This window comes from Mus caroli, chromosome 2 (genome assembly GCF_900094665.2).
Source record: "Mus caroli chromosome 2, CAROLI_EIJ_v1.1, whole genome shotgun sequence".
NCBI classification, from domain to species: domain Eukaryota; kingdom Metazoa; phylum Chordata; class Mammalia; order Rodentia; family Muridae; genus Mus; species Mus caroli.
The window spans coordinates 34,153,714-34,169,082 of NC_034571.1; the positions used below are offsets into that span (position 1 = coordinate 34,153,714).

The 15,369-nt window shown below is 42.3% G+C and overlaps 1 protein-coding gene across 5 annotated transcripts in view; it reads right to left on the reverse strand.

Annotated features, from left to right (window-relative positions):
• The window catches only part of Dennd1a (DENN domain containing 1A), a 474,661-nt gene extending 465,202 nt beyond the window's left edge, over positions 1-9,459 (reverse strand). For 2 of the 5 annotated variants that reach the window (XM_021183620.1, XM_029474570.1), the window contains exon 1: positions 9,182-9,453. In XM_021183620.1, the coding sequence (XP_021039279.1) occupies positions 9,182-9,198 (17 nt within the window). In that variant the 5' untranslated portion in view covers positions 9,199-9,453. Of the gene's footprint in view, positions 1-9,181 lie in introns of all 5 variants that reach the window. The other 3 variants (XM_029474571.1, XM_029474576.1, XM_029474574.1) reach the window with 3 other exon arrangements.
• Between the last annotated feature and the right edge of the window lie 5,910 nt (positions 9,460-15,369).

Sequence of the window (15,369 nt, forward strand, 5' to 3'; positions counted from 1 at the left end):
AAAAAAAAAAAAAAAGATCTTTCAGATCTTCCAGGGACAGGGAAATATTTAAGAATGAAATTCGTCATTTGGAATTTGATTCAGAATAATCCAGGACACTAGAAGGTGGCAGAGGGAATTATAAACCATTACCTATTAATGAAACTAAAGCTATAAATTAATGGGTTGAAACTGAGTAATGAGAGTGATTTGGGAGCTCATTATGTTGTACTATTTTACAAATGTTTATTTTCCAATATATAACCATTTTTTAAATGGTTATATATTGGAAATATAAGTACCATGGGAAATGACTGAACATTGATACCAGCTAAAATATAAATTATTGATGTCTTTTAGAAAATGGAATAAAAATGCCCAGTATTTATGAGAACATAAAATGTTCTAAAGTGTTGCAATTCTGATTATTTAAATGTTCATCTGACTTCCCCAGCTAACAGAAGAAGAATGGTTTGCAGATAGCAGATCTCAGGGCTTCAAATAAATCCAGGAAAATATATCTTAACTGTCTCACTAACTAAAGCAAATATGTTTTTCAAAAAAAAATACATTGATTGATATACATATACATATATATATATATATATATATTTGCTTTCTTTCAACCATTTTAAACTTCAGATTTTCCATGTCAGCATGCTTTTTCCTCAACAATCAATACTCCTGATAGCTATCTAGATAATTACATCTCTGCTGAGGGCTACAGACATCTTTTGATCTTCACAGCCCTTTACATGACATATTCACTTTCTTTTACAAATTATACACTTATACACATACACACACACACACACACCAGGGGGGAGGAGTTAGAAGAGAGACTCAGAATTTGGGAGACAGTATACAAGCTGGTTATGTCATATACACATTTGGGGAAGGGGTTGCTGCTTCAGCACTATACCCCTTATTCCAGCCTCACTCACACCCTGAAGTACAAGCTCAGCTAGGACTCAAACAGCACTTACTCTAGACCAATTTCCTTCTGTCTGTTTATTCACAAGGCCTAAGCAATATCAATGCAACATCCAGGAACCCTTTCCTATGGCTAACAAGTTCAAAAACTGTTTCTTTCTGTTGCTTTCTCTTTCTAAAATTGCCATGGATAGATTTCCTTCTTGCCCACTTTAAGTCTTACTTGTCTAGCAGAGCTCATGCTTCACCATGGGGCTCTTAAAAGTTCTTTCCCTTTCCCAGATGGTAGTGGTGAGCACCTTTAACCCCAGCACCAGGGAAACAGAGGTAGATGAATCTCTGTTCAAGGCCAGCCTGATCTGCAGAATGAGCTCCAGTACAGCCAGGGTCACACATTAAAAAAAAAAAAAAAAAAAAAACTGAAAAACAAAACAAACAAACAAAAATCCTTCCTTTCTCACTGCAGACCAAAACACCTTCTCCCAAATGTAAATACATCGCACACTGATCCTCACCTTATGAACATCTTATTTAAAACATAACTTAGCTAAGTTTACTAGATCATCTTCACTCATTTCTAGAGTCCACAACCTCCTGTCACATCTACCTAAAATTTCTCTGAAACCCATCCTTTTCTTTCCACTACCAAAACCTCAGATCAGGCCTTCATCTCCTGCAATATAAACTATTGCATAGTTCCTTCCACAATCCTTCAGCATTCCTTTTCCCACACACATTCCTGTCAGTAAAAACTAAGCAACACACTTTACACATATCCATATAAACTCTAATGGTTCATAGTTACATCAATAAATTAGAAAGTACAGAAGTCCTTAAAGTTATCATTAAACTAAGTCTTTTCTCCATGTTTCAATGGATCACCTTGCACAACCCAGGGATGCCACTGTTTGGCCACTGCACTCTAATCTGCTGCTGCTAGTAGTCTACTTAAAAGCCCCAGCAAGATCCCATTGCAGTGCTCACTGAATTCAATTGCACAAGCCTATTTTTTTCCAAGTTCACATCCTGTAATCTATGTCTGTGTGTGTCCTTGTCCGTGTGTGTGTGTGTGTGTGTGTGTGTGAAAATCATGTCCTTCCTGTATTTCAGCTATGCTTTTTATCTCCCTCTGACTTTTGCAAAGTCTGGAATGCCATTGCTCACGACAGCTGCTGATGTGTATTTAACTAAATGGAATATAACCTAGCAGACAAATTCTTGGAATGACACCTGTCTTTTCAACAGGAACAAATACATCCTGAACGTAATTCTTTCTTGCTTTTATTTGGAACGTGCTTTTTTTAAAAAATCTGGTATTCAGTGGTAGTGGCACACACCTTTAATCTCAGCACTCAGGAGGCAGAGGCAGGTGGACCTCAACTGAGTTCAAGGTCTACAAAATTAAAATGAGTTCCAGGGACAGCCATGACTACATATAGAAACCCCGACTCAAAAAAACAAAAACAAAAGAAAAGAAAGAATCTAGTTTCTTCTCAATAGTTAAATGCATAATGGAAATTTATTCTGGAGAAATGTGTTGTTGGGTAATATTTGACCATCAGAAAAGCTACTATAGTGTTTTATTGTGTATCAGATCCATCAGTTCTTATTCAAAATGTCCTGTGTGGCACTGTGCCTGTGCCTGGAATGAATAAATTCAGTAAGAGTAGCAGAGATCAACTCTGACTGGTTGGTTGGTTGTTTCTTCCTTATTCATCTTTCCAAGTTCCAACAAAGTTCTCCTAAGCAAAAAGGATGTTGCAAATCCAGGGATTAATTCTCCAAGGGCCATGAAAAAAAAAAAAAAAGGTTAACCTTTGAAACTGCAACCAGCATTCCAGCCAGGAACTCATTCAGATTTAACAGCCTGAATAAAAACATTTATCTTCCCTGTTTCAACCTTCCTGACTGTAACAGCTCAGACTGGAAGCACAGAATAATACAAACACACTGTTCAAAAATTCATAAAAATTCAACAGGCTGACTCCAGGCTCTAGTAATAGAAAGCCCAATCTCTGAGAAGACTTTATCTTTCACCATTCCAGGTCCTTCTAACATCTACTGGGGCTGAGATGGAAGCACTGTACTGGAAAGGGGAGGGGCATTAGAGGGGGAAAGCACAAGAAAAGTCACATCTCAACTCCTAGTGAGGAAGGAAGGAAGGATGTAAGGAAGAAAGCAAACAAGCTGTTCACCTTTTAAAAAGAAGCAAGGTTGTTTCTCTATGCTTGACAACAATGAGATGGGTTCATGTCCACTTTAAAGCCATAGGATTTCCATTACTCTTCCTTTAAGGACCCCCAAGTCTTTCTCCAAGTCTTCCCTTTCTTTCAGTTCAAGCCTCAGCCTCTTCTGAGAAACCTATCTTTTCTGCCTTGACCCTATGTTTTCTACAGATTTAATCTGGATTAAATCAGAGCCACACGGAGATACCAATTTACATTAGGTGGCACAACTGCTTTGGAAAATTATCTTAAGAGTTATCAAATAAAACCTAGCAATTCTACTGAAGTATAAATACTCAGAAGAGATGAAGCACAGGCTCATACTAGATGTTCATATTAACATTTTAGCAGTGAAAAAGGAAAATTAAACAAAACACCTAATAACTGATGAAAGAAGGAGTAAAATGTGACACATGTACACAATGGAATATGAGCCACAGGATAGCCTGGTCTACAGAGTTACAGCAAAGGCTACACAGAGAAATTCTGTGTTGAAATATAAATAAATAAATAGATAGATAGATAGATAGTTAAAATCCAGGCAGTGGTGACGTACACCTTCAATCCCAGCACTCCAGAGGCAGAGGCAGAGGCAGGTGGATTTATGTGAGTTCCAGCTTGTCTACAGAGGAAGTTCCAGGTCAGTCAGAGCTACAAGAGAAATCCTGTTTCAAAACAAAAATCAAACAAACAAATAAGAGAAATTTTACCCACAAAGAAACTACAATAATCCTGGAAACAATTATACAAAGGAAAAGTAGCTATATACACAAAGGCTTAGGTATTATTTCATGTATATGAAATGCCCAGAACAAGTAAATCTATAGTAAATGAAATTAGATTGATTACCTAGGGTTGGAAGAGTGTGAAAGAATGAGGAGTGACTGTTTCTTTCTATGATAATAGAATGCTGCATAATTATAGCATGGTGTTTACTCATGACTCGATAGACATACTTAAAAAAAAAAAAAACATTTAGTTTAAAAGATTTTATAAGACCTAGAGTGCTGCACACTTTTATTCCCAGCACCAGAATGCAGATGCATGTGGACGTCTATGAGTTCACAACCAGGCTGACCTACAAAGAGTTCCAGGCCAGTCAGGAGTACACAAAGAGATCCTGTCTCAAAAATAAATTAATAAGTGTGATAGTATTAATCATGCTCTCATTCTGACCTCACCTAAACCCCTTTTTACATCATCAGCTTCTAAAATCTTCCCCAGGGTTCTCTTGCTTTACCCTCTGCTTGAAATAATTTCTTGCCCAAACTTATGACTAATACCTCTTCATCCTTTAATTCTACGTTCAAACATCATCTCTACAGTAAGGTTATTCCCCCACCACTTTATCCAAAATAGGACAGCCACTTGGCATTGTCCTTACTCAGCATCTGGATTGCTTTTCAACACATTCACATTACTTTATGTGAATTTACTCAATTTACCTATCAGACCCACCAGTCTGCTAGTACCACAAAACAAGATCCATCTACCTGCCAGGCATGGTGGCACATGCCTTTAATCTCAGCACTCCAGAAGCAGAGGTAGGCAGATTTCTGTGAGTTCAAAGCCAGCCTGGTCTACAGAACAGGACAGCCAGAAATACACAGAATACTCAAAGCACAAACAAACAGAACCATATGTCACCACACACACACACACTATAATCCCAGATGCTAACACGGTTCCTCACATTTAAGTAATATTTTTATTTCCCTAATAGGCCTGTCCTCATATGTACCATCTTGGTTGATATCACAGCTACCACCACCACCCTTACCCCTTTAGGGCCCTACTCCTTGCAACTAAAGCATTCTCTACCCAAAGCCACCGTCTCTTGACACTTCTTTCCACACCCAGTCTCACCACCTAGTCATTACTGGTAGCCCTGATACCATAGTAATTATGTTCAATTATGCCTAGGGTTTGAGGGAGAAGAGGAAGAGGCAGTGTACATATATTTTGTACTTGTGCCTACTACTTTAGAAAGCCTTAGGGCAAAAGAAATTTTTTTCATTTTTGTACCTCTAGTACTTGGCACACTGTCAGACACAGTAAGTACTACTATAACTGTTAACAGCTAACATTTATTAAATGCTTAATGTGTGCTTGACACTTCCTGGTTGTATAGTAAGAGAGTAAATGAATTAATGGATTCCTCCAATACCAACCTCAAGGTCGATCTGATGGGGACAGCAGAATAGCATAAGGGCTAATGCAGACCACCACAAGGCCAAAGCTGTTGGCCTACCCTGTTCCTATGCCTTCAAATCTCAAATTATGCTTTTCTCAGAATCCATTAATGTCAGGTCTCTTCAAACTCACTTAGAACACTTCCTTCCATTACTTATAGCCCACTTCCTGGACTTGGTGCCTGGAAGCAATTTCTAGGATGTCACCACAAGCAATATTAAACTGCCTCATGGTTTCCTGCTGTGCATCTGCATTATCAGTTAAATTGCCTCATATTAACCACATTCCACTCCACGGGGATCACTGAAACACTAAATAAGATTAAAATATACCTGTCCAAGATGTCACTCAGCACCACTCCTTTTATGCCGCTAGACAATCTCTGCTTGGGCTGAGTGTTTACATTTCCAGTGAATCACCTGAATATGGGTGACTTCTTTCCTTTGTCACCTAGATATTTGCTTTGATTCAAAACAATGTGTCATTATTTAAAATGAACACATACTAAACAAACTCTTGTCAGTAAAAATTAGTAATGTTCTGCCCAATCTGCCTTACACTTATTAAATACAAAAACTTTTAAGAGTTCTAATAGCGAATTGCTCTTTTTAATTCTATATACATTTCAATCTGAGAATTTAATGTCTAAGCATCTTAATTCAGATTCTATCTATTAAACACAGCTCATAAATTCTTCCTAGACAATCATGAACCAGTTCACAGGGAACTAAAAAGCAAATCTGATAGTCCTTGCTCTCAAGAAGTTTGTGTCTCACTTAATATAAGCAAACTGAGGAACAAAACTTAGCACTACCATCCTAATATGATTACAAAAACAGAGAGGCACCTGACCTAGGATGGGGGTGCAGAGGGCTGGTAGGGAACTAACATCTATCTGACGTTAAATGTGTGGACTCCTGCTCTCTCAAGTGAAAACTGCAATTAATAAGTAGTACCAGTGGACAGTTGTGTTTTAGAAAATGATTCACATTAAACATTACCATGGTGCCAGCACAGACACTGCTCCAGTAGCCCCAGCTTCCCACCCTGAACAAATGGGAAATCACCTCCTGAATCTAATAATACACATTTTATCACTCATCATACTGCAGACACCAGCTTCACAATTACACACAGTATTGTTTTTTTAATCAATTTTTATTTTTTAATATTGTGACAGTATTAAATCAATCTTAACCCTTGGCCCTTAAAACCTTGTTCTCTGTTACCTGAAACATGTATGCCTTTCTCTGACATTTCTGGCATAAAATACATCAGATATTCTTTAATCGTTTGACAAGAAAATATAAAACACTAAGTTGCTAATATGGGCCTGGCAATCACATTGATCCTGTGTTAAATGCTCATAACAATCCTTCAGGCCCCTTCTACCTTAGGAAAATCCAGATTCACTGTTTGGATACACTGTTTCATAGCATGAGAGCCGGGACACTTTAATCCCAGCACTTGGATGGCAGAGGCAGGCGGATTTCTGTGTTAGAGGCCAATCTGATCTACAGAGTGAGTTCCAGGACAGCCAGGGCTATACAGAGAAACCCTGTCTCAGAAAAAACAAACAAAAACAAACAAACAAAAAGCACATAGCATGAGAAAGAGCTGGAATTTGAACCCAGAACTGATCTACATTGCCCTTATAATGGCACAAGACATCAAAGATAAGCAAAAGAAAGAAGGGTCTAGAGAATGCTCAGTCTGCCCCCCAACAACCTACTACCTACTTACTCAAAGGGGCCTGCACACTTAGCTTTCTCTTCAGCCAAGTAAATACCCTGACCACCTTCTGTTCTCCCTGACAGAATGGCCAGTAGCAACCAAAGCCATTTTCTCCAATGATAAGGGCAGTACCTAAATTGATTATTCCCTTACCTCCTGTCCATCCATACTCCTAGCTATGGACAGAAACTGCACAATTAACACTTGCTATAGTCACAACTAATTTTCATAACTCCTATTTTCATATTCTCTTTCAATCTTACCACAGACTAACATATTTCCCAGACCTTTTTCTTTTTTCTTTTAACCACTGAGCAGTCTAGTTTGAAGATTAATAAGGCCATTCTTCATACTAATTTCACACTTAATGCAATTTCATGCTTTGGTAAATTCCCTTACTCAAGTGCTCAGATAGTACAGTGATGCATTTCACCAAACACACTTACAAAACAAACTTGTCAACCTGCTACTGTCAAGAGTGAGAACACATAATAGCTAGTCATCTGAACTTGTTCTATTTTAATGTTCACTCGAATACTTGATGCCTCCAGTCCAGCAAGTCTCTGAACTTCTCTGGAACAAGAAAGGTAAGACACATCCTAGTGCTTTCTCTGCAACTCTGAGGTGACTTCCAGAAAGTGTTTCTACATGCTGTTGAAAGTCCAAGTTCACAACTCTTACCTGAAGGGTAGAATTTAGCCTGGAACTCCTTTTTTAATCCCAATAGTTCACAAACTAAATCACTTTACCTCCCCAGATTCTCAAACTCTTGTGTTATATTCTAACCCCCTCCTCCCTTTTCTATAAAAATAAAATAAAGGTCTTCTTATGCTTCCACATCCATTTTCATGAGCAATCTTTTCTAATGTCATTCAGCAGGTGTCACAGGATTTCTGCAAAACTTACAAGACACCTTTTGTAAATGAGAATTCTAACCGCTGAAGAGACTGAACAGCTGGGCAAGCACGGGTCACACCGCATGTGCATCACTTGGACGTGCGATGCAATGTTTGAATAATTATTAGATTTTTTGCCCTTGAGGCCCTTCCTCTTTCAAACTTCCCTAGTACAATTCTCAAAATGCTGAAATAATCACATTCCACGGACTTTCCTATAAGAGGGTTTATGGTGTCTTATGAATGCTGCTTTCCAGAAAAGTCTATGCTGTCAACTTTGTTTTTCAATGTCCTTAAGCAATTCTATTAGTCATAGAGAAAAAGTGAGCATTTGCTAATGATTAGAGAGAGAGAGAGAGAGAGAGAGAGAGAGAGAGAGCATCTGAATCCTAGGGCTGAGGAAGGGAGTGGCCAGAAGTGGTCTTAGCTGGGAGGGGAGATAGAGACCAAGGCAACACCCAAATTGGACCACAGAAAAGTTGTACTTCCCAAAGACAACTTCTAATGTTTCGGTGGGTACTGAAGTTACAAGTATCAGCATTTTCACGAGAAAACGAAGCTTCAACCAGGGGCTCCAAGCAAATTAAGAAGGAGTAAGGGAATGTGCCTGACTGGATTGCAAAACCTTTTCAAAATCAGGTGCTCCTGACAGCTAAAGGTGTCTTCCTTCATAGCCTTTGGCCCTGGCTTGTGTGCAGACTCAGATAAGAGGAAGAGACAGCAAAGGCAAAGCGCCTTCCTGTGCAGGCCATCCAGGCCTTAAATGTCCCAGAAGCCCCCTCCCTCTAAGAACCTCACACCACTTCGGGAATGATTACAGGCCTCACGCAGACAGGCTGCAACCTCTCAGGACCTGCCAACTCTCGGGGTCGCCCCCAAACACACCCTTATGAGGACTTGCTTCCGGAGACCTCCCCTCTCCCAGCAGCTGTCTGACAGTTTTCTGGGGCTCTGTACATCCCGCCTAGGGAGCCACCGCGTCAGCAGTTCCCGCCCTCAGGTGAGGAGGGGGCATCTGATCATCCGCGCCCCTCCACCCCGCGCGCACCCCGTCCCCGAGCCTTCCCTCATCGCCATGGTAACCGTCCCCCTCCCCGCTTGACGCCTCCACGCGGGGCGCCCCTCCGGTCCGGGCAACAAGTCCCCCAAGCGCGGCCCACGGCCTGCAGCTCTAGCCCAGCCTCGCCTCCCCCGCGCCCGGCTCCGCCCGGCCGCACTCACTTGATCCTGGAGCCCATGGTCCCGGGGCCTCCTCATGGACCCGCGGGCCCCGCTCGGCGCTGCGCTGCACTGCACTGCCCGCCCGCCCGCGGCCGACAGGCCTCCCTCAGGCGCTCTCCCCGCCCCTTCCTCCCTTCCCTCAGGCAGGGGCCCGCCCGCTCGAGGCTCGCTCCCCGGCCGCCGCAGCTGCGGTCGCCTCCCGGGGTTAAAGTACTCGCTCCAGCCGGGCGAGCGCCATGGTCGCCGGCGCGCGTACCCGGCGCGCGCCGCCCCCTCCGTCTCTCACACCGCCGCCCCCTCCCGCCCGCGCCGCTGACCGCGGGGGCTGCTGGGAAGTGTAGTCCACTCGCGTGAGGCTGGCCGGTGGGGGGTGGCGGGAAGCGCACAGCAGGACAGTGGTCTACCTGAAAGGTCTGTGGCTTCTCTGAGAAGAGACCCAGGGACAAAGAGACTCTTCTCTGAGAAGAGACCCAGAGACCTTTGTCCCACTGCTTTTCATCAAAATCCACCCAAAGCGACCTGAAGGAACTTCCATCGTGTCCCCAGAGGCCACTAAAGAAACCTTAGTCCACTCCTCAAGTGGAGAATTTTTGACAGGCTAAAATTCGGGGGTTTCTGAATTGGAGGGAAACAGTTGTCCTCCCCTCTCACGTGCTTTAACTCAGGAACTCACTATGACTCCAGTTTCACTGAGTCAGGCTTCAGGGTTCTGTTTTCCCGAATTTGAAAAATGAAGTTCACAGACCATGGAGGTTTAGCTTTAAAGAGTTGGTTTTTTGTTTGTTTGTTGGTTTTGGTTTTGGTTTTTTAATACCTCCATAAGTAGGAGCTTGGGAGAAAAGCCGGCCCATCCCAGGAAATGGGGTATCATAGAACTGCATGCCAGGTGCTGAGGATGAGTTAGTCCAGATGTTTAACCTGTGGAACCAATGACTTTATTGGACTTTCTTAGAAAGCATGTGAGTGGGGGTTGCTTACAGGAGTGTGGGTGACTCCAAAGCAGCTGCACTGGAAAGTGCACACCGTCCCTCCCCCCCCCCCCCCCCCCCCGCCATAAAAACTAAAAACATGAGGTGCCCACAGCCGATTGGTCCCTCCCCCCCCCCCCACACACACACCCCATGGCTCTTAAATCCCAGCATTTGGGTAGTGGAGGCTAGTGGATCTCTGTGAATTTGAGGCCAGCCTGGTTTACAGAACTAGTTCCAAGAGAGCCAGGGCTACACAGTTAAACCCTGTCTGGAAAAACCAAAAAAAAAAGCAACAACAACAACAACAAAAAAAACAAACCTACCCTTCTATGACTGAAAGCTTCCTGTAGACATATATACAGTTTTCTTTAGTTAACCTCCTATAATCTACTACAATCTGCGTGCTCCAGCACCTCCCTGGGCCCAGAGGAATGTGCAATTAGAGTAGATTGCATACAAAGGGCTGGGAGAACCGGGTGGAGTCTCCTCTGAGAAACTGTTAACAGCCAACAGGCCTGCTCCTGATAACCTTCTGCAAGCAGGCACAGCCATGTGAAGATGGTGATTATTTTGCTGTGAGGACCAGATTCTACAACCAATCACCTAGGTGAGAAAATTCTGGAAATATCTGAGGGAGTTTCTAGATTAGTTTAATTCAGGAGGGTGGCCTCTTCCATGGGCTGGTTTAAAAGAACAGGGAAGGCAGCATTCATCTCTCTCTGTGCTTTCTGACTGGATTCAGTCATTGTGACTAGCAGCCTCACTTTTCTGCTGCCATGTCTTCTCCTTCTACCATGTTAAACTGTACTGTACCCTCAAACTGTGAGCCAAATTAAACCCTACGTTGTTTTTTTTTTTATTTTGGGAGGTTTTTTTGTTTGGTTGGGGGTTTTTGTTTTTGTTTGGGTTGGTTTGGTTGGGTTGGGTTGGGTATTTTTGTTTTTGTTTTTGTTTTGTTTGTTTTGTTTTTGCGACAAAGCCTCACTATCCAGCTACCCAGCCTTGGTTGGCTCAGACAAAAACAGAGACATGCCTGCCTCTGTTTCTTGAGTGCTGCTGGCCTGAAAGGCATGTGCCACCACACCTGCCCTTGGCTTGCTTCACTTACTTTAATCAGATATTTCATCACACGGAAAGCAGGACTAATAGAGGTACTGAAGGGTGGCTCAGCAAGGGCCCCTCCTTCCTTTATTGGTCATTATGAGGACTCCAATACTGAAACCTCCTCTGATCACAACAGTCCCTGGCAGAAATTAACAAAAAAGGAAATATTTGAGAGCCAGGAATATCAACCTGCTACCTGTCCCTACCAGACCCCAGAGAGACTCACTTTCATGAACGGCAGTTTCATGTCTTCTAGGCCTAGAGGCCACCACAGAAGCAATAATGACAGATCCATTTAGTGAAGGCACAAGTGCATGCCCTCTATGAATTAGGCATAGTATTCCCCAGGCCTGGCTCATGCCAATCCTCATGGTGGTCCTGGAAATTTTCCTTCCACTGGCAAAGAGGAAATTGAGGCATATTCCCCAGGTGATACCAGTGACAGCAAGTGAAGCCAAGGGGGTCAACATCAGTGTTAATAATTCCAGTCACATGATAGACCTAGACACTCTTGAGGTGGTACTTTTGGACACTAGTACTAGAAGACGCTACCAGCCTGCGGGTCCCTTTTGGTCCTGGACCTTTTCTCTTTCTTCCTTGCCTCTTTCAATTTTCTCTTCGGAAATGTTGTTCATCCCTTCCACCATTGTAATCTTTATAAATCCATAAAGTGCCCCCCCCCCTACTCATCTCAGTCACTACAGTAACATCCTAGGCTAACAGCCAGGCAGGGAGCAAAGAAAATACAATGAATAGTAGAAAAACTCCTATTTGGGAGTTACCTCCTGGATAAAAACACCATCTCCCTTTTGTCTATGCCTTGAGGTTGTTGAAGGTAAAGGGTGAACCTTTTTGAATTCAAAAAAAAAAAAAAAAAAAATGAAATGTCCAAACTGCCATTTTGAATTCAAAGTGTTTGCACCCAGACACCAACACAGACTTATAAACACCCCCAGGAGCAATGTTCTGCTAGACAGGCAAGGGCTCCATGTGTTTACTCACCTTGTTTTCTATGAAACCTCTCCAAGGAGCAGTTGTTATCAAGATCTTCTCTGGAATGAGCAGTCAGTTCAAAAGCTCTGTGCAGGAGACTATAAATAAAACAAAGTTATTTGGTGGAGGGCAAAAGCTGGCTGCTTTTCAAAGAAGGTTGTAGCCAGCCTGGCCACAAAAATGTCTGAATGCCTACTGGGTGGTTGCGTGTGTGTATATATGTGTGTTGTATGTTGGAAGGGGAGGCAAAGGGTGGGGCTTATGTATCTGCCCAGGTGGCCTCTAGACAGCAGGGTGGTCCAGGGAAAGAACATAGAGTGGGAGTAGGAGTCTGGTCTGTAATGCCGGTTGCCGCACTGTGAATTTAACCAAAAGATTGGGCAATAGTCTGTTTCCACTTCCTCCTCTGTAAAATGGGAAGAGGGGATGAGGAGGAGCTGAAATCATAAGACAGATGGTAATGTAGGATCTAACACTGCAGGACCTGGAACCACGCTGCCTGGGTTCGAATCTCACATCTACCTCTTAGAACATATGTGAGCTTGGACAAGTTCTATCTCAGTTCTTTCTAAAATGTGAGTGATGATAATATCCTATAGTGAACATGAAAATTAAATTAAGACTAGCATGTAGTAAGCACCCAAAAAATATTGGCAACTAGTATGTACAAACTCTTAGCACAGCTTAATGTTTATCTTCCTTTGTTTGCATTGCTGGGAGATAAACTTAGGGCCCTGTGCTTGTAAGCACTCTAGTCCTAGTATATCCCTAGCCCTCACATTTGTTAATTATTAATAATAGTAAGCATAATAAGGATTGTGAAGAGAGTTCAATTAGTTCTCTTTGCAAGCATGAGAACCTGAGTTTGATTTCCAGAATCCATGTTTGGGGGCGGGGGGGGGGGGGGGGGGGGGGGGGGGCGGGAGTCAGGCATAGTTATGTACATGTAATCCCAGTACTGGAAAGGCAGAAAGAGGCTGTTCCCTAGAGCTATATAAGTTCTAGACCTTGCCTCAAGGAAAAGGTGGATGGTGCCTGAGGAATGCCATCTGAGGTTTCCCTTTAACCTACACACACACACAAGCACACACAAAAACATGTGCCCCAGCATACACACAAATATGGACACATGCTCACACAGAGATAAACATAATAGTTCTGTACTTGGGTTCAGGAATCCAAAATCCCTAACCTTCCTTTACTGTTTATATTCTGTCCATTTCAATTCAACTCAACTGTAAAGTATAAAAATCAGAAATAGCAGTAACTGAAACAAAAATAGAAACTCGTTTCTCTTTCCTGTAAAGAAATGGAATAAAGAGTGGAAATGAAAATTGCAGAACTAAGATGACAATTCCATATCATCAAAGGTCTAGAATTCTATATCATCAAAGCTCTAGAATTCCATCTTGCTGCTCTCTTTCTGATTTACAAGCACATCTTCCACTTCGTTGTCCAGGCTGGCTACTTGAACTTACAGATGTCAATTTGCAACCCAGAAGCAAGAACACATCCACCCCAAACTCTGACCTGTAAACATATTTCCCACACCACTCACAAGTGCTCACACCACTTAGCCCAAAACTTAGTCATGAAATCTCATCTTACTGGGAAATATGGACTTTATTCCAGACAGTCATGTGCACAGCTAAAGGCAGGATTAGCATTTCTGAGAAACAAGGGGAGGGCAAATATTGCAAGACAACCAGTGTTGGCTACATTTGCTTTTATGACATTGGACAGGACACTGCATTTTTCCAAGTCTATTTCCTCACACTCAAAGCAAAAGCAGGCCACAATCTCTTCCCAAAGTAATTTTCATTTCCAAAATTCTATAATTCAATGACTCATTGTTTTCTATGGTTCATTTATCTGATGTCATTCACATAAAATGAGATCTCCCTGCCAAGTACATGGCATAATCAATTGTCAGAATTAAAATCTTCCAGTGAATGCCCCCACTCTCCTCCCCATTCCCTTCCTCTGTCTGCCTCCCATGACTATTTTATACCCCCTTCTAAGTGAGATTCAAGCATCCCTGCTTGGGCTTCCTTCTTGTTTACCTTCTTGGGTCTGTGGAGTGTAGCATGGGTATCCTGTATTTTATGGCTAATATTTACTTATATATGAATATATACCTTGCATGTCCTTTTGAGTCTGAGTTACCTCACTCAGGATGGTATTCTCAAGTCCATTTGCTTGCAAAATTCATTATGTCTTTGTTTTTAATAGCTGAATAATATTCCATTTAATAGCTGAAAGTAACATATTTTCTTTATCCATTCTTCAGTTGAGGGACATCTAGGTTGTTTCTAGTTTCTGGCTATTACGAATAAAGTTTCTATGAACATAGTTGAGCAAATGTCTTTGTGGGATGGTAGAGCATCTTTTGGGTAGATGCCCAAGAGTGGCATAGATGTGTCTTGAGGTAGAACTATTCCCAGTTTTCTTGGAGACCACCAAATTGATTTCTACAGTGGTTGAACAAGTTTGCAGTCCTGCCAGCAATGGAGGAATGTTCCTCTTGCTCCACATCCTCACCAGCATGTGCTATTACTTGAATTTTTTATCTTAGCCATTCTAACCAATGTAAGATGGAATCTCAGAGTTGTTTTGATATTTGCATTTCCCTGATGACTAAGGACTTTGAACATTTCTTTAAGTGTTTCTCAGCCATTTGAGATTCATCTGTTGAAAATTCTCTGTTTAGCTCTGTACCCCCATTTTAATTGGGTTATTTGGGTGGTTGGAGTCTAACTTAAGGGGATGGGGTGTCAGGATCAGGTGTGAGAAGGGACAAGCGAGATGGCCATATGGCCACAAGAATGAATGGAAATCTGCAACTGATGAGGATAAGGAGGTGGGGAGCATCTAGAGGTGACAGAGAACTGATATAAGGAAGGTGCCCAAGAATCAATGGGGGTGGCCTTAGCTGTGACTCACAGCATTGTGGATATGGAACCTGAAGAGACCACCTCCTGTAGTCAGGCTGGAACCCCAATGAAGCCATAAAGACACCAACCCCACTCTGGAAATCAGTCTGGCGGTTCCTCAGAAAATTGGACATAGTACTACCAGAGGATCCAGCAATACCTCTCCTGGGCATATATCCAGAAGATG